The sequence below is a fragment of the Protopterus annectens genome, chromosome 11.part0 (assembly GCF_019279795.1).
Source record: "Protopterus annectens isolate FY-2018-M chromosome 11.part0, PAN1.0, whole genome shotgun sequence".
NCBI lineage: Eukaryota > Metazoa > Chordata > Ceratodontiformes > Protopteridae > Protopterus > Protopterus annectens.
Genome location: NC_056745.1, coordinates 1325968635 through 1325988762, shown reverse-complemented (window position 1 = coordinate 1325988762; position 20128 = coordinate 1325968635). Strand labels below are relative to the sequence as shown.

Here is a 20128-nt window from a genome sequence, read left to right as displayed (position 1 = left end):
TTCATAGCTAGCTTTGGATGATCTTATAAGGGATCTCGGCTTATTACAGAGGCTGACCAGGGAGCTCCTCCACTCATTGGATTTTACTCTTTTGCAACAGTTTCTTCCTTCTGTTGTAGAGTTTGTTTATGGCAGGGGGCCACCAGATTGGTTTCCTTTTTTTTTTTTTTTTTTTTTTTTTTTTAGGAGGATAGCGTCTTGGTTCTGTTTGGGATAGCACGATCCATGCACTCGTTAAGTGCATATAGAGTGCATGCGTGTAGGATTCAGCAGTTGTAACTGTATTGTCCATCTGCATGGATGTCATGAAGTTCGCAACTTCTGTCTTAAGAAGCATGAAATTGGATTTGGAGAATTTATTACCATGGTTTCCTTAATGGGGGCGGGATGTGGATATCTAGGGTGATTAGCTTATGGTCAGATATGACAGAGGAGTGGACTTCAGGTGTGGAACATCGGTCACGTATGTTGGTAATTACTAGGTCTAGGATACTGTTGCCCCTGGTGGGGGTGTGAATAAGTTGAGCCAGGGCACTGGAATTTATGAATTCCAGTAAGCATTGAGTGAAGGAGTTGGTACAGGAGTAGTTTTCACAGTTAATGGTGGGTTAGTTGAAATCACTTATTACAATGTTTGGTTGAACCCTAATATTTTCCAGTATATCAAGAAAAGAGGAGTGGAAATCCTGGGGCATGGTGGGGGATCTGCAGCAAGCTACAACTTGGATTGCAGTTTTACCCAGAGTTAGTTGCACTTGGATAACCTCAGATGCATTATGCTAAGTAACTAGCCTGGAGGTGTGGATATCCTTAAGGAATATGGGCACACCTCCGTCTTTGGTGTTCAGGTCCAGGTTAGATGGTCAGAAAGTGTCGTATGAGTTATGGCCTGGTAATGCAGGGGTGCTCTCTGGAGCCTTGAACCAGGTCTCAGTCATTGCACAGGTATCGATGTTATCCATTTTAAGGAGTGCCTCGAGGGAGTGCATTTTGAGATTTAGACTTCTAGCATAGAGTAGCATTACCCTCAGTTTTTGCTTGCCTGTTCCTGTTACGCAGTGGTGAATTCATCATTTGAACCTTGCCTAAAAAGGCACTATAGAGGTGGCAAGAACCTTAGCCAGTATCAGGAATCCCAGGGGTGACAGGTGCAGGTCCCCTTAGAATGACTCCAGAAGCTTAGCCAATTGAAGTCAATCATTTTGTCCTTGTACTGTGGTATCATTCTGGGCGATGGCAGGGATGCTACTCAGGGCTAGGGTGATGCCTGCTGGGGCTAGACGATCGGACAGCTACAGCTATTCCATGTCTCTTTTCATGTAGTGCAGGGAGGTACGTCTCGGTCATTCACACCAACATAGACAATGACAAAGTCAGATTTGTACTTATTGTAGAGTGATGCGAGTGTGTGGGTTATTTGGCGGATCCTGGCACCCGACAGGCAGCGGACAGTAACCTTCTCTTTGTTTAGCCTGGTGAGTGGGACATCAGTGTGCCTGACTATAGAGTCACCTATGACTAGTGTGTTGGGCACTTTGTTTTGCTTTATGCACTGTGGTACCTCTGCCTCTGCATACGAGACCACAATGATCAAGGGCCATGATCTCCAGGTGCACTCTAGTCAAACATTTAGCCAGTATTGTCATAAATATTTTATACTCAGGATTCAGTACTGACAATAGATCTGCAAGACCTAGGGTCAGATAGATCCTTCCCCTCCTTGATTATGGGTCATCACCACCCTATTCCAAAAAAGAGGTTTGTTGCCACTCCTCTATTACTAAGCAGCCTTCCCCATAATTCTGTTAGTACTTTTTCATTTTCCAGATCTCTACTGGAATGCCATCTAAGCCTGGTGTTTTACCAACATTTTTCTTAAGAGCATCTTTTCATTTCCATTTTAGCAATCCTAAATAACTCTTTACCCACATTTCCAACTTGTGATAAATCTAAATCCAGGCATGCTTTTCTTTCCTCGTCTGCTTCCTAGTCCAGTATTCTAGTTGTACATGTCCCATAACAGTTGCATAAGATTTTTAAGTAGTCAGGCCCCATGCTTTTCTCCCTTGTTCTACTGTCTTCAATTTTAATTATACTCCTCTCTGATTTTTGCCGTCTACATTTCTGTGTGAGGAGCTCGGTATTTTAAGGTTAACATCAAAGAGGAGACATTTTATCTGCATAGCTCTACATTCATTAACAGTATCCAGATAATCCCTCATTTCACTCTTTGCTGAATCCAGTTACATTCTGACTTTATCTCGCCTTGCAACTCTTTCTACATCTCCTTTATTTTTGTTATGGCTCAAATACTTTCTCTGAATATTTTCTCAGATCTCTGCAGATTATATTGACACTCTATTGCATATTTTCAACTTAATGCCACCCCACCTTATTGATAAAAATTGTCCACACTATCATTCATTAGACTTTAGCATGCTTTCCTCAATAATGGTTAGCATCTCATTTAAGATAGGAGTCCTTCTTAAGCAGATTGAGAGGGATTGGCACTTCCCTATCCAAGTATTCTACACTAGACTTCTTAATCTTAGTTTGTATTGGCAGATGATCCAATACAAATACTGTATAGGTGATAATATTCATAACTAAGGTCATATGCTCCCTTGTGATACAGCACCTATCCAGCCATGCCCATGTGTTGTTATTGTGCCTTCCTGAATACTAAGTATAATAATGACGCCATGCACTCTTAACACCATGCAAAAATTCTATGATACAGCCCATTACCCTGTGGTATTGGGGACTACGGACTGCACCCACCTGGAAACTAGCTCATGAGACCCATAACTAATCCACAAAATCAAACAGGCCATGGCTACAACCGTGCCCAACTGCGCACAAAAAAGACTACTGAGCAGGGAGCTGCTTAAGCCCTGCTTTCACTATCTATATTCATCCAGTGATGCCCTACAGTATGACTTTGGCACAGTGTCAGTGTGTGCAGTTACACAATCTCATACTTAGGGAGCAGTTAAAGCAGGGTGGGCACATGCAGAAGTTGCCAGCACACTATGCAGTGGAGGTTGAGTAAGATGAGAAGTCACTGAAAAAGCCAGAATTAGGGGATGCTCATGACAGATGATGGTGGGCATTGAAAAGAGGCAATGGCTTGAACATAGCTTCGGAGCACAAGAGTAAAGCAGCTACACTACAAGTAATACAAGCAAAACCAACAAAAGGCTACACTTACCCATGCATAAGTTGTTGTGTGCATGTCCATGTGTGTGTGTGTGTGTTGCTTAAGAGCCACTGTTGGTCTGTGGATGTACTGGAGTCTGTGGTAGTCTGAGCATGGGTCTGCACAGACTCTGCCTCCACAGTAGTTGCAACACTGTAGCTTGGTCTACTGTACAGGTCCAGGGCATGCAAGGCAGAGGGTTCATCAACCCATGTTTGCCCTCACCCATAAGAGCTACCTCTACTGGGAATTGCATTGGATGTCTCACAGTTCTAGCCAGATGCTGGTGTGCTGTGTGACCTTGACAGAGGTCTGCTACAAGATGCGTCACTGTGCTGATGACTACGACCATAAGGTCATCTTTTTTCCTGGGTGCATACAACTTCATAACACGTTACAAAGAAAGCACTACCACTAGGGAATGGGATCTTGGTCATCCACAGCCAAGCTGGCTATCTGTGGGAGTAGCAGTTAACTGGCTCTGGGAATGGCCCCTTGCCCCTGGCAGTCCAAACAGAGAAGATATTCCACGTTCCAATGACGGAGTCTATTCAGGCTACAATCACATATATGGGACATGCCCACCCACAGGTCATTCTCGCATCAACATATATTCCCTGTCTTTGACTGCACTATGGGCATGCTGGCCATGCACATATGCTGCAATGCGACAACGGACACAAACATCAGGGAAGAGCAGCAACTGTCTGTGCTGAAGAAGCAGTGGTCACATTTCCAGTGTCCAACACATATTTTATACTCCCTGGCTGTGCCAACTCATCCCTGCCATCATTAACAGAGGCTACAGATCCTCCAACACGGGGGGGGGGGCAATTCCTCATTGCTGGTGCCAGACATAGAATCATCATAATTAAACAATAAACACATCATTGAATCATAGGAAGTTATTAGGCTAACAGCCCTAGAGCACTTACAAGCCTAGCCAAATTATTACCCTTATTTTCACGATCAGCACCTACTGCCCCTGTCCAAGAGGGGTACAGGTAGAACCCTGGGGTGTATTTATGGTCACCCATCCAATCGTCCAGATTGTGTTTGAAGAGGGCCAAACGGCTTCTCTGTTTGACATGAAGTGGGAGTTGGTTCGACATGAAGTGGGAGTCGGTTCCAAGGGTGAGGTAACCTCTGGGAGACAAATATGTCCCCTCCAGCAGGATTTTATTAATGTCACATGCCAGGTTACGTCCTTTAGAATGAGTAACCAGTGTACCATTTGACTTATGGATATGCAGCATTTCCAATAAAGCAGGGTCACAGATTGCCTTGTATGCAAGGCAGAGATCACCTCTGAGTAGTCTGTATGAAAAAGAATAAAGTGACAGTGATTTCAGACGGTCCCCATAAGACAGATACTGACGATCTTGAATTTTCCTTGTGCGGTGCCTTTGGGGTTTTTCCAATTGCTGCGAGTGTTTTGTCATGAATATTTCCAAAGGGGTGTTGTACTCAATTATTTGTCTGATGAGGGAAGAGTACAGAAAGGTTATAACTTCTTTTTTGCAAGAGGCAATGCCCTTATTTATGAGATGAGCAATATAGAATTCTCTTCCTACCACTGTGGAGACATGGTGGTCAAAGGAGAGGTTACTGTCAACCTGTGTCCAAGTGCCTCACCACTAGGGGCGTACTTAAGGTGTTGCTATTGATGTGGTAGTTGGCAGGAAAATCACATTTACTGAAAGGAATGATAATATATTTTTTTGCATTGTGTTTAAGGCCATGACTTTGCACCAATTATTTTTTTTGTGTAAGACCCTCGTGTAGTATGTTGACATCATTTGGAGATTCTATGACCACTCCCAGTTTGCAGTGGTTCAGCAAACTTTATCAGCCACAGACCTATAGTTTTTGCTTGTACTTCAGAGAAATAGATTCTAAACAGTAGAGGTCCCAGGACTGATCCCTGTGGAACACCACTGATTACAAGTCTGCTGCTGGAGGTGGATTCACTCATTTTGACTATATGAGTTCAATCAGTGAGCCAGTTAGCGACCCATCTAACTATATAAGGGTTGATGCCTAGTTGGGCGGGTTTGTCAATGATGCCCAAGTGGGGGATAGTGTCAAATTCTTGGCAAAGTTCAGGTAGGCTGTATGCACAGATTTCCTTTCATTTAGGGCCTTGGTGACAGTCTCAAAGAAGTCCACCAGGTTTAACAGGAATGACCCCCTTTGACAAATCCAAACCGAGTAGGATCAAGTGCTTGGAGATCATCTATATCTTTGTTGACAAGGTCCACAATGATCGCTCCATGGCCTTGCAGATAAGGCTAGTCAGGCTAACAACTATAGAATGCTTTGTGGTTGTCCTTTGTTAAAGAAGCTAATTTGGACTTGTAGTTCGCTTTGGAAGACTTCACATGAAGTCTTATTTGCTTGTTTAAGCTGGGGAGGGAGTGCTTCCAGTTTAGAAGGGCTCGCTCCCTCTTACTCTTAGCAATTTCTTCCTCTTACTGTAAAGCCTGTTAATTGCAGCTGTCCACTAGACTAGTTTGCTCTTCCTTGAGGAGCTTGTTTTGGTCCTATCAGGTATGGCCAAGTCAGTGCAGGTATACAGATGTTTGTATAAAGCACTGGTGTAGAGCTCCGCATAGTTGCCAGTTTCATCTGAGGGAGAAGGTGCAATGAAGCTATTTATACCATCCTGTAAGAGATTATAATCTGCTTTAGAGAAGTTTTTTAGTTTAGTTGCTGCTGGGGGGGGGGGGGGGGGTCAGGTGGGATAGTTACTTCAAATGGGACCGGTTTGTGGTCAGATCTCACCAGGGAGGACCTCACAGTGGGGGGTGCTACAGTGGTCTGCCAAACTGGTAAACCCCATATCCAGGATGTTGGCACCCCTTGTGGGGTTGTCCAGGGTACTGGAGTTAACTAAGTCGAGGACCCTTTGGGAAAGTGAGTTTGAGCACAAATAATTTAACCAATCAATGGATGGGTAATTAGTTGCCCAAAACCATGGTGTTTGGATGTATCCTGATAGGCTCAAGCAAATCCATACAGGCAGAGTGGGTGTCCTGATTCATGGAGTGGGTCCTGTACCTGGCAAGTGCTCCTCAAATGTCTCCAGGTAATCATACTATTTAACTAATCTGTAGGTGTAGTGATCTTTAATGAATACTGATACACCGCCTCCTTTAGTTTTCATGCCTTCAGTTTGAGATCTGAACGTGTGGAAGGAGGTCTAACTCTGTATGGCTGGGATGCTCTCCACAGCCTTGAGCCATGTCTCCGTGCCTGCATAAATGTCTGCGTCTTCCAAGGTGAGGACAGCTTCCAGTAAGTGCAGTTTTGTGTTCAGACTCCAAGCGTTTAGCAACATACACAACCTTAAGGTTGTTTTTAGATGGAGTTAGAGAACAAAATATCCAGTGTAAATAGGACCCAGCACCAGAATTAAAATGCAACCAATCTTTTACAGGTATAAAAATGATATAAAGTAGTGCTTTATTCGCATACCTTGTGCAGTTGGCTGTGGATGTTGAAACCTTGATGTACCTGTTTATCGCAAGACAGCTTTAACAAGTGATACTGACTAAGGGGTACAGACGACTACAGAGAAGTTAGCCCACATACCAGGTTCATCTCCCAGCAATTGCTTTACCATTGCAATAATCAATACACCTTCCCAAAACACTTCAGAAGTACTAAAAAACATGCAACTGGTTGAACAGCAGCTAAAGTGGTACAAATAAATGGACTTGTATCAGCAATTACCTTATAAAAACAGAGATACTTTTCCTGAAGGTTCCAAACTATGTAATCTGCAGTATTCTTCTTTATTACAGTGATTTTCTCTGACTGCCATTATGCTTCTACTGCGTAAAGTCACCTGGCTGGGTGAGATAGGTTTGCTAATTAGGGGTCAACTCATTACAGTTTCTCAACTGCTCAGTTTGTGCGACACAAACACTCACTAACCATTGTGCTCAGTTGGACTTCTCATGAACACACCTGGATCCTTGTTGGCAGCACTGTGCATGTACTGTCCAGGCTATGCATCCAGGGTGGGGGTGGGGCGGGACTGTAATTCCACATATAACCCTCTGAAGATGAAGTCACTACAGTGTCTAATTTTTTACCAGCATACACAGGCATCCAAGACCGCCATGTTTCATACCTTAAAGTGCTTTGCTACTGTGAACCACAATAACACAATATCTGTATATTCTGAGCCAGCCATGGATTCAGAAAAGGAAGTGTCCACTGATAGCCTAGTATGAACCTATCTGCCCTAGGGCATTTATAAGCCTAGCCAGAGTGTATTTGGCTTTCGCCACCCATTTTAAATTAATTTTGCTATGCCCTTTTTCGAGGTTAGTATACTGTGCCTCTGTCTAGCAGTGACACAGAAGTGATACCCGGGGTAAACCTACTATCTCCCATCCACTCATCAAGATTCCTCTTGGAGAGTCAATGAGGGACTCTGCCTAACCTGGACTGGGATTTTATTCCAGAGTGAAGGGAGCCTCTGGGTTATGAATCTGTCCCTCCAGCATGTCCTATTTATTTCAGTGCTGAGGTTCAAGTCTCTCGAGCGAGTTAGCTCGATGGGATTTGGATTTTCTGAGGTGCAGCATGTCCATTAATTCTGGGTTGGACATGGCTTTATACGTCAGGCACAGATCGCCTCTGAGCAGGTGGTATGCCACTGAATAGAGCTGGAGTTTCTTTAACCGGGCAGCATATGGCATCTGTTTGAGCCCTTTGATCCTCTTGGTGAGGTACTTTTGGGGTCTTTCCAGTTGCTACAGGTGTCTGGTAAGGTACATCCCAAAAGGGGCATTGTACTCAATTATGGGCCTGGTGAGGGATGAGTAAAGAGGCACGATGACCTCCCCTGATCTAGATGTGAATCCCTTCATGATTAGGTGGGCTATATAAAATGTTTTTCTAACCACTTTGGCCATGTGGTTGTCAAATGAGAGACTGCTATCAACTTGGGTCCCCAGGTCCCTAATTACTTCTTCCATACTTAATGGATTACTACCTGTGTGGTAATTTGTGGGCACTTTGTTTTTGCCAAAGGGGGTGACTAGTCAGTGTGAGCAGATGGGATATACAAGACCTGATGTAAGAGTAAATTTTCTGCCACTTTCTACTGTGAAACATCAAGAGAGTAGTGCTTATTTTAGAGTGCAGGGATGGAGTGAGGAAGAGCCCAAAATATTACTGGACCTCCTGCATAAGCATTATACCCAGAGGCACCTAGAGGAGGACTAAAAAGGACCTCAGTATAAGAGTAAAATCCGGAATTTGTTTATCCTAGGTTAAAACTTGGGCAAATGGCATTCCATACATGGGATAATGGTGCCGTCAACATTGCAGTGACGGCATCACCACTGTACTGTAAGCTATAACTTATGTTAGCCACCCATGTAACCTGTCATTGTGTACCATCCACAAATATTACACAGTCCTCTTATTTCTACAGGCACTGAAAAAAATTAAGTGAATAAGCAGCTGTTCACAAGTCTGGAGTGCCCAAGAGTGTGCCAGGGTGATACTTCACACTGAACAAATCTTTATATTAATGTAAGTAGAAATTCAGTCCCAAACATTTCATACATCACTACCAATTCTATGATACCTGACGCAAGTCAAAGATACCAATATGACTGTTAGTGTGTTTGTGCAAGCTTCCTGTCATACACCTGGCCAACAGGGTCAGAATATTAAGGCCGTGCTCCCACATTGTGAGGATGCTTGGGGGTTTGACTATTCCCACCACATTATCACAAAATATTTCAGCTGAAGCCTTTGTCTCATTATCCCAATTACAACATTGGGGGAGGGATATGCAAGAGCAATACTTTGGGTGGATGGACATCTGTGTTATGGGCAATTTTTGTCAAGACATTTGTTTCCTTTGCTTTCAACATGTGAGTGAAGTGTATAACTAAGCAGAGTGATTTCTTGCACCTATACATTTGTCTCAGATATTACTTCATCTTGAACTACAGAATCCCACTGGTTTGTCCAACATAGCTTACCACGTTAATCCTCTGTTTATCAAAATACAGGTGATAACAGTTGTTGATTCTCATCTGTGTAAGCCAACAGCCTTGCTAAATTGAGAAGGACATTAGACTCAAAAGTATCACAGTTGAATTATATATCAGCTTCGTTTTTTCATTGTATTTGTACTCTCCACTACCTTCTTTGATGCTATTATTTTAGTGTTTTGTTTCTCTTCGTTTACTGTACTAGTATATGCAGTGGCATCACGACCTGCACCAATCCCTTTAGCAGGGTCTGTCAGCCTCCCACAGGTGGAAGTAGCAGCACCAATACCACCACCAAAAGCACCCAGCACATCTGGGTTCCAGCCTGCCACAGTTTCCTCCGCACATCCTGCACTACCCAGTTCAGGTAGTGTTGAACAATATGCTGTGACACCTGCACCCACCAGTAGCAGTGCCAGTGTCACCCACTGGCCATTACAGACATTGTGGGAGATTACGGACAGGAAGTGCAATGCATGAGTTGGTCAGATGGAATTCCTCTTCCAACAAACTGTTGAACTGCATCCCCGTGCAGCAGGAGACAATAAATGGGGCTCAGTGGTGACTGCAACTGGGACAGAGTAATTTCTCACTGGGTCACAGAAGGCAGAAACTGCAACTACAGACATCCCATTCCATCCCCATCCTTGTGTTCCCTCCCTTTTGTGTTGAGCCCTCCCTTCACCACCCTCTTTCCTCCACTTGTCAGAAGTATACTTTACCACTGTGGTCTCCCCTCACTGTGTTACCACGTGTGATGCCCGTGCCCTGGCCCAGCAATCAAGGAGCCTCAACCCTCACCACTAACACCAGAGAGGGCATCTCATATAGGAGAAAGGATAACAAATACACACGGTAAAGTGCAATTTCCCTTAAGAGCACACACATTCAATCTGGGGCTGGTTGCTCCCTTCCTCTCCAGGTCTCCAATAAGACTCTCCAGTGGCACAGCTATAGGGTCCAGATCACAGCCTAGCTGGCAAGCTAACCTCCAGTACCCTCTCTGTCCAACCAGTGCTTTGTGTCCCTGCCAAAGTAGCTGAAACACACACCGAGATAAGTATTTATACAACTTCACAGACACTCTTGGGAAAGGCCAACACAGATTCTCCAGCTGTGCCCCTATACCCAGACTATACGGTAGTAATTCCTGCCCCCACCACCTAATAATTATCAGCTACCCAAAGGCCCATAAAAGGGTGTCCAATTATTACTGTGCAATATTATTATCCAATAGTAGTGTAACTTAAGCAATCAAGGCTTATTGGAAGGGCTTAGTACAGGATCACTTATAAGCATGCAATGCACTCTAGAGCTTAAATTATCTCTACGTAAACCAGCCACAGTTGAAAAGGGTTTAAAAGTATTTAATAATGCTAAAAACACAACACAATACTACTACACCACAGTGCTATTCAAGAGTTCAAAGATCACACCAAAACTAATAATTCAGTGGTACAATTCTGACATAACAGAAAAACACTTACTCTAATCTTTTCCAATTCCTAGCTATTGCTACAAGAAAACATACTTCTAAAGTAACTTACTTGCACAAAGCATAAGGCAGTGCCGAGTTGGATAGTCAGACAAAAATGCTTAATAATCTCTGGTTCTCACTGTTTAAATTGCTATTACATTTCTGATACACATTACATCATCTTTTACATTTTCCTGGTGTTCCCAGGCTGATAGATTAAACATCTCCCTTTTGTCACCTTGCAGCTGGTCAGGAACAGAGCAATAAAAATACATTTGCATGTTTAAATCTTGCAATTTAACTCTTAGTTAAAACAAAAGAATGAATGTGCTAGTCCAGACAGAATGACCAAAGGATATATTTGAAATCATTTTAACTTCAAAAGAAAGATTTGAAATGCTTGACTTAGTTTTCCTTATAGCAGATGGCAATGTTGCTACAATCTTGAAGTTCAACATTTTAGTATTTTCTTTCATTTAAGAAACAAGCCTGTATTTTACACTTATATTTACAAATGCCAGAATTGTGTGTCAAATTCTATTTGGCTAGGCTGGCAGCCTTCACCCATCTCTACCAGTCTTCACATTTCTTCACCCATCTCTACCCAATCTTCATACCACATACCCTGTCAATCATGCCTGTTTGTCTGTCTTCTGCTACCTAATCTAACCCTCTTACCTTCTTTATTTTCTTTCCCAACTTACCCTCTTTTTATGCATGAACAATGTGTACCTGTTCCATAAAAAATATTTAGCCCACCTCCTCCGCCTCCATCCTGCTCATTCCTTACTTTACGTCCCTTCTTTTTTACCTTCTGCTTACTTCTTTTTGTCTTATACTCCTATTTCCATTCCTTAATGTGGTCAAAAAAAAAAAAAAAAAAAAAAAAAAGAAACACAAGGCTTCCAAATCACTATCTTTTGTGATTGTACTGGTGCGCGAAGGTTTGGGAAGAGCACCATTGATGCTCACATACAACCAACAAGAACAGGCACTGCTCACTGTGCGCTGCTATGTTCTACACGTCCAACTACAGTCATATATAATGACCTCAGCTGGCATTGGCAATGCAAATGAGGATGGCATTGCTGAGGGGCAGCCGGCAAATACAACACAAGTGTCAGCATCTGAGCAGTTCCCTTTGCAAAGACTTAAAATAACAACTACGTGTGTAGATGATAGATTCGCCCCAAAAGTGGTACCATGACATTGGACTAGTTGCACATGAAGAGTAAACAGAAAAGGGCTGGCCAAAATTGCGACAACAAAGTTTCTGAATCCCAGGGAAAGTGTGCTGATATTTCTGCACGTCGAGTTTTACCATACAGTACTGTGCACTCACTCTCACCATTTTCATATCCACTTAAGAGCAGTTTTTATCATGCTGTTACTACTATATCATTTTAATCATACCCTACTGACAGAGGGCATGGTCACAGGGAAGCAAAGCAATAATGACAACCCCCCAGTGCCCCATTCCCCCGGCTGTAAATTGTACCAGTGAATACGATGGTCAGAAAACTGAGGTACAAAAAGAAAGATGCAGAAGCATCTACCCGTTGAAGAGAAGGTCTGTACAGCACTTTAACGGGTCTATGGTGAAAAGGTTGGGAGGAGTGAATGAGACCCGATTGAAAATGTCAAAGGTGGCAAATAGTAATGTAGGGTGGTTGCTTGGTTGCCGAGATCAGACTGAAACTGCACTGGTGGGCCTCATTTTCAGAACTATGGCAGAATAATGCTCATCAGCCCCCATGGGAAAGCCTACATCAGAGTACTGAAAAGGAGACTTGATCTGATAAGCAAGTCAATGTGAAGACACTCCCAACCTTAATAAACTTTGCTGTCTCTTCTTGCCTTCCCTTTACAGGTAGTTTGAATCATTACTTACCCCCACTGAGGCCTTCACTGATAGATCTCCACCGACTGCCTCTCTGGTTTCTTTGCATTCCGCCTGGTTTACACCCCTTGTGCTATCCCCCTCCCCCAACACTAAGTCTTTATTAGAATCCTGCTGAGCATGGAGCCATCTTTAAATTTCTAGTCTCCCACCAGGACACAAGTGCTCTTCAGCAATTGCATTCTGCTTGCTGGTAAGCCACTAGACCTCAGCAATTTGTTTAAAGTGTTCAGACTTGTAAAGTAATACTTAACTTTTTACTCGTCTTGGTGGGCTCTGCCATGCTCTGTTGGCTCCCCTGCCCCCACTACCTCTACATTTGTAGTAATCACAGCCACACCTACACCTCACCCATGCATCACCTCCACCAATCACAGCTCCTCAAGTCAGATCACATTATACCACACCAGCTTGTTCCACCACAAAATACTCCCAACCACTCTCATTCCCACTAGACGTTACTTACATCACCCACACTACTTCCCCAGCCACAACTAATGCAATCCCATAATTCCTACCCAGACCCCCACCTAGAACCAACTTAAATTTTATAACCATGACTATCCCACAACTAAGTTAAGTCTGTCTTCGCATAATTCTTTTATAACACCACAAGTTATCACTCTAGCAATATCCCTAAACTTAGCAGCATAACACTGCATTATGCACTCTCATATACAGACACCGTACATTATAATATCTGCCCACAATTGTTCAAGAACTACATAACGGACCAATTCAGAACTAAAACATATATGCTGTCATTCCTACTCCAAAAAAACAATACGTTCTCACACTCATCACCAAACTCAAACATCTGTATCACCATTTTAACACCAGGCTCACCATAAGTGGGGATATCCACCCCAACCGAGGCCCAAATCCATCCTGTCCAACAGAAACTGCTCCATCACAAATGTCTGAACATAACACCCCCACTATCTTCATCCCTGGGTAAATCAACAGCAGCAAAACCAACCATCATTTAATGCTAAATATTAATATTAGAAGTATCAAAAATAAAATACCTAAACTCCAGACCACAATAGCACACTACTCCCCAGACATAGTTGCTTTATCAGAAACCTGGCTAAATAAAAACATAACCAACTCTTCTGAGTTCTAAGTCCTCCCTACCGGCTACAATATCATTAGACAAGACAGACCACTTCGTAAAGGGGGTGGAACTGCCTTGAAGACTTCTTATCCTGGTGTTCTTCCACATACTCACAAGAAACCCTTATTCTGGGGGATTTCAACCTAGATTGTTCACCTGCATATCAGAACCACCAAGTAATCTAATAAATCTCCATGGCTACCAGCAGCTAGTCCAAATTCCAACTAGATGTGATAAAAAAAATCTAAAATGGAATCCATCCTTGACTGGGTCATAACTAAAAACCCCACATTGTACCCCCACGCAGGCAGTCTCCCAGACACCTTAAGTGACCACAACATAATATACCTTATACGTAGAACAAGCATATGCAAAACTACTAACTATATATCCACTAGAAACAATTCTCTCCTGACATCCTCAATACTTGACTCTAACTGTGACTGGACCCTCCTAAAAACCCTCCCACTTGACCAGGCTGTAGCATATTTCAACAAAATATTTCTACAACACCTAGACACTCTCTCCATTGCGCAAAATCAAGGTTAGAACCTCTACAAACCCATGGCTCAGTAAAGAAACCAGGCTGTAGCATATTTCAACAAAATATTTCTACAACACCTAGACACTCTCTCCATTGCGCAAAATCAAGGTTAGAACCTCTACAAACCCATGGCTCAGTAAAGAAACCAAACAAATCTTCAGGTCCAGAGACGCTGCCTGGCTTTACTATAAAAAAAAAAAAAACAAAGAAACACAAAGCCTAAGTACAAAGAACTGCGCAACCATGCAAAAAAATCCATTAGGCTGGACAACAAATCCTACTACATGACATTACAAATGAAATACCAACACAACCCCCAAAAATTTTGGAAAAATGTAAACCAGCTACTAAAACCCACCCAAAAGGCTACCCCCAAACCAAAACTGAGATCACTCTACCATATCAAACCATTTCTTACCAACAACACGAGATCAGCCATTGCTCGCTCCCAACTTCTATCCACCCTACTCTATGCATCTCCCATTCTGACTAATCTCAACAAAACTGAACCAAGCAAAATGGAAGACTGCTATAACAGAATTGCCCACTTTGCTGCAACGTGCTCATATAGAACTCATCACTGTACTGCTTTGAGACAGCTCCACTGGCTTGAACTGCCCAGCTTCCTAAACTACAATCAGCTCTGCCTCTGTTATTCGATCTATTACCTCCCCAATAAGTGTCCTGCCCTCAAAAACCTAGTACAACATCACTCAGCCAAAAGGCCTCTTAGATCATCAAGCAAACTACTACTAGAAGTCACCAACAGCTACAATAGCTTTGGAGATGCAATATATAGTAGTTCAGTGGCTAAAAAATGGAACTCTGTCCCCACTAGCATTCAAAACACATCATCTAAAGCCTCCTTTAAAGACCTCATCAGGCAACATCCCAAGCAAAGTTGGCAGTGCCATGACTGCTTCCCAGGCTAGTGAAAGCAGATAAGGTACAGATACTAAACCTAGAGTACTTGATAATAGTTTTCAATCTTACCCACAAAACACTAGCTAATCTACAATGTATGTACTGTGCCTGTATACTATGTATGTATTCTACCTATGTTTCAAATTTCAGCTCTACACCACAAATCTATTAAAATTACCTTTATTTTTAAATTAATATTTGTTTGTTCTCTCCACTGTAACCGTTGACGTGCTGCATACCACTGTAAAAACATGTATTTTGTAATTTGTGTGTATACTAATCATGTCTAAATAATAAATATATCTGTAATTTTTCTATGTGTAGCTTTTCTCCCCGGGCCTCTGCTGAAAAAGGGCCTTTTCGGCTCAGACACCCCCGGTTAACAAATGTAAAATAAAATAAATAATTGAGTCTTTCTAATTCATGAGCAGTAATACCAATTCTGACCTGCAATGTCTTGTTGGTGGAAGGGTGACACTGCAAAAGTTTATGATCCCAGGTCTATGCTGCTTGCCATCTAGTCCCTTTACTTGTGGAGCAAGAGCTGTGTTCCTGTTCTCTGCTTTAAGATGAGCACATTTAAAATGAGTGCATCTTCCCAGCATGTGTTCTGTGCGCTCTCCTGTTTATGATTTTCAAGGACAAGATGACAATACACGGTACAGGTCTGGAAACAATATCCAGTTTGGGGATATCATGCATGCATCTCTGCTGCTTGCAGACTATGTTGCTCCCTTGGTCTCAAATGACCTATCTCTGGCATCTGCTGGGTAGTTCACTGCTAAGTTTGAAGTGGCTTCAATAAAAATAAGCACCTCAGAATCAAAGGTCATGCACTGCTCTTGAAAAAAATAAAAAGGTGTACTTGACAGGGAGCAGCTACCTCAAGTGATCAAATGTATGCATTCTGGGGTCTTGCTGATTTGTTAGGGCACAATATAAATGGGGAGATGGTACTGTACTAGACACTGGTGGTGAAGTGACAGCTAAGTCACAGGAAGAAACTTTCAGCTTACCTGTGATTCTGCATCTCGGTTCGTACCCATTGTTATAAGCCTTGCATAGTGACTAATGTGGTTAGATCGTAGGTACAAGTAGTGGAAATGAGTTTCATTCATGGGGAGGATGAACTCAGTATGTGATACACTGCAAAGCTGAGAAATCGGTGAGGATCTAAGATTATAGCCACTGCTTCACCAGATTAAAAAAATGTCTGTTAAGATGGTTTGGACACCATGAAGATTTCCCCTGGACACCTTTTGAAGAAGTTGTGTTAAACACAAATCACTGAAAGGATACCCAAGGGCAGAACAAAGACACAATTACAACAGAATATTTGGACCTGGTATAGTATGAGATGGGGACTTTTAAATGGATCTGGAAGCCTGGCCTGGCCCACTCACTTTATTACCAATAAACCTCACTAAGACGAGCAGTTTAGAAAATACATGAACGGATGGATGAACTAAGCATGCTTGTCAGGACAGGCTCCAGCCCAGTAACCCTGAGTAAGATAATGAAGGTAACAAATAATGAATGAATCAGCCAAGGCATAAGTGTACCCAAAACATGCAGAAAAAGGTAGAAGTACCTTTTTGTCTTCAGAATAGGAGAAACACGACAATCAAATTTAATATCATACTACAAGAGGCAGAAATTTAACAAGTATCCCATAGCCAGATTGGGGGGGGGGTTGGTTAAACAACTTGGGTCTGACTTCATTTAAGAAAGTCCTAGACAATCAAAATATGGAACTGCACACTTCTAGAAATACTGTCAACCCTAAAAGTGGTTATTTTATCTATGAAAATATGAAACAGGTTTAACTGTAACCCTCTCACAGATTCTTCCTAATTACCAGTGCATCATATTCAAACTGCTCTAGTTGCTTACGATGCCAGTTTTCACACATCTGGGACAATGTTTAGCAGAGTATGGAGATTGTAGCGTATTATAGCATGTTCCTAACTCTTCTCACACAGGCATGGTTTGTAATTACGTTACAGTACTGACATGGTCACAAGACATTTATACTCTTACTCTCCATATGAAGGCCGCCTAATTGCTTATACTTTTCTCTTCTATCAACCAAGGACCACAAACCAGTCTCAGGACTGCAAGCTGCCATTTGGATGTTCAAGTACTTTGCTTTCTTGGAACCCACAGTGGATTCTGATCAAATCACTGAACATGCATCAGAAATGCAGATGAAAGCTCAACTACTCCATCAGTAGAGATGGTATGCTGTGTGTTACTTTTACTGCTGATTTTTTTTTCCATTTTCTGTTCAAAAACAGTCAAACTAAATTTAAAAGGAAGTGGCCAATGGCTCCTAAAAATGACAACTGACATTTCAAATGACATCATCTTTCTGTCACTGCAAAATTTAAATAATTCATTCACCTACTACTCACTTGATCCAGATGAGGGCAGTGGAGTGTGACAACTGTAGAATATCTTGACAATCATACAATATAAAGGATCGCCAAGTCACCTGTAACTATTAGTAAATTAGTCAAATATTTAAAGTAGCACAGATATCAAACTCATGAGAAAGAGATACCAACTCACTGGAGGGCAGAACCATTGCCAGCTACCTTGTAATATGAGGTTCTACAACTGTACACAAAACTAACAAAACCAAACAATATTAATCATAAAGCAAAGGGAAACTAAACCATATCACACAATGTTCCTCAGATAATGAATTGAAGAGCACGGAAGAAGCAAAGAAACTCAAAGGAAGACAATGCCAGAAAAAACAACAGACTTGAGAACAACAATCCATATTCTAGCACTGCCTATGGCTACAAAGACCACTGATCATGTTTACTGGCATCAGAAAAAATATTTTGTAATAAGTGAATCAACTTCTTAATCAAAGAATCTCAGTACTAAACCATTCTTTTGCTTTGTAATAAATATTTCACCCACAATTTACTAACTGTAGATAAAGCAGACTACCGCGCAAAGGAGAACATAAGGAGACACATTGGGTTGAAAATACCCTGAAAGGGCAAGTAAAGTGCACCTGGTGCTCATAGAGATCAGCTCTTAGCACCATACAGATGAAAGAGTCTTACTTAAACACTGGAAACTTTAATAATACCCACTTTGAGGGGGAAAAATATGAAAGGGTAAGTAAGCTGTATACAATCTTTCTACTTTGGTGCTTGTCTAGAACAGCTTCTAGAGTCTCATTCCAAATGTTCATTTGAGGTTTACTGTTCTCTAAACAGCCTGACAATTTCCTCATCTTAAATGCCCAGTCTAATATATTCTTCAAACATTACTGTATTCAGTTTTATTATCTTTGTGGGGTTAACATACCACTCAGCTTCTTAAGAGGTTTCTTTTAGATCCTCATGGTGTCAAAGATATGCACAATGTGCAAACAAACTACACTAGGTGGTGGTGGTGTGTTCTGCCCAGCAATGATTTTGTAAAAATGAATACTGCTTTGTGCCTAGTGTTTCTGTAACAGTACTACAACCCTAAACTGGCTTAGGCTATGGAATTACAGTGCTTTATATCAGCCTGCTACATAAAGACTTTACAAACATGTTTGGACTTGGAAGGATACAACTGCATTTTTAACTTAGAATTCACCCTAATGTTCTGCTTTTCAGCTTCCTGCTCCTCCAAGGTCAGCACTGAAAGGAGACCACATGTGCTCAAGAGAACTACTCTGCGACCAAATAAATTAATGAAATAAAAATCACCAACAATGTAGTGTTATTTATTGTTAAAGTCTTACTAGATAAAGGCTTTTCAACCAACATCAAGTCTCAAAATGTTTCTTACTTTTATCAGTAAATTTAAACAAATGCTTAAAATGCACACAACGGGGTCTACGATAACAGCATGGTCTCTTGCAGGCTTCCATTGCACAAAATTAACATATCTATCTAAAATAAATGCTGCCGTCATAGTCCAGTTGCTACACTCATATCCCTACTGACATCCAATCCACACCAGAAGGGATCTCCTCCTTATCCCATACACACTTTTCACACATCATACTCGTCCAGACGTCATATCCCATATAACCTGGAATGTTTCACGTCCAATCGTCCATCAGTCTATACCAGAACTCCCTCCCTTCCAACTACACCTCACTACATGTATACAATATTTCAAAAACTTAAGGTTTACGCTGACCTTTTTAGAGAAGGCTATTATTGTACCAACTTGCCCTTTCCTATGAAAAGGATGCTTTTGTTTTAGGCTATCTTTTCAATGTTAGTAGCCTTTAGTGAATCATATTTCTATCCACCGTTCTTTCATCTTCTCTTTCTGAAATGGAGTCTAAGAATAACAATCAAGCTGTATTATTGACAGTTCCTCATTTTTCCTAGGTCAAGCATCACTCTCACCTGAAGGTCTCCTCGATCTCAGTTACACTTGTGTCTTTCTCAACTACAAGAAAATTAGGCTTTCGGTTTTTGTTCAATTCACCTACTCCTCCAAGCAAAAAGCCAGTGCACGTATCTTCATCACCAATAACAGCAATTAATTTACCACGGCCTGCCATAGCTCCAAACACTTCCAAAATGAATAATCTTCTCTAAAGTCACAATCAAATAACAGCGACTGTCACCGGTAAAAGCATGCGCAGTGAAAGGCTTAAACTACTTCCCCCATTTCAGTCAGGTGATAACAGTGACCGTCAACATCTAGATCACGTGCAGATATCCCCCTCCCCTTTACGTTTGTGACGCCAAAAAGTAGGCCGTATACTTCTGATAAGTGAGGGTGGTACAATCCTAAGTGGAAACAATGTTAATAGGAAGAATGTATGTGTGTGCACATTGCTGAAAAACAACAAAAAAATGATTGTGTTTGCAAATAAGGAAGTGTGCAATCTTGTGTATAAAAGTGGTGGTTGCTGTCCTAATGACGCATGCTTCTCGTGTCTTTTGGATTCCATTAAGTGAAACTAGT

At 41.9% G+C, this 20128-nt stretch overlaps 1 protein-coding gene across 1 annotated transcript in view; it reads right to left on the bottom strand.

Moving 5' to 3' along the window:
• Nucleotides 1-19844, bottom strand: part of ATP6V1F (ATPase H+ transporting V1 subunit F) — a 49619-nt gene extending 29775 nt beyond the window's left edge. The window contains exon 1 of the mRNA XM_044088637.1: nucleotides 19561-19844. Within this exon, the coding sequence (XP_043944572.1) occupies nucleotides 19561-19718 (158 nt within the window). The 5' untranslated portion in view covers nucleotides 19719-19844. The remainder of the gene's footprint in view (nucleotides 1-19560) is intronic.
• Nucleotides 19845-20128: the final 284 nt, after the last annotated feature.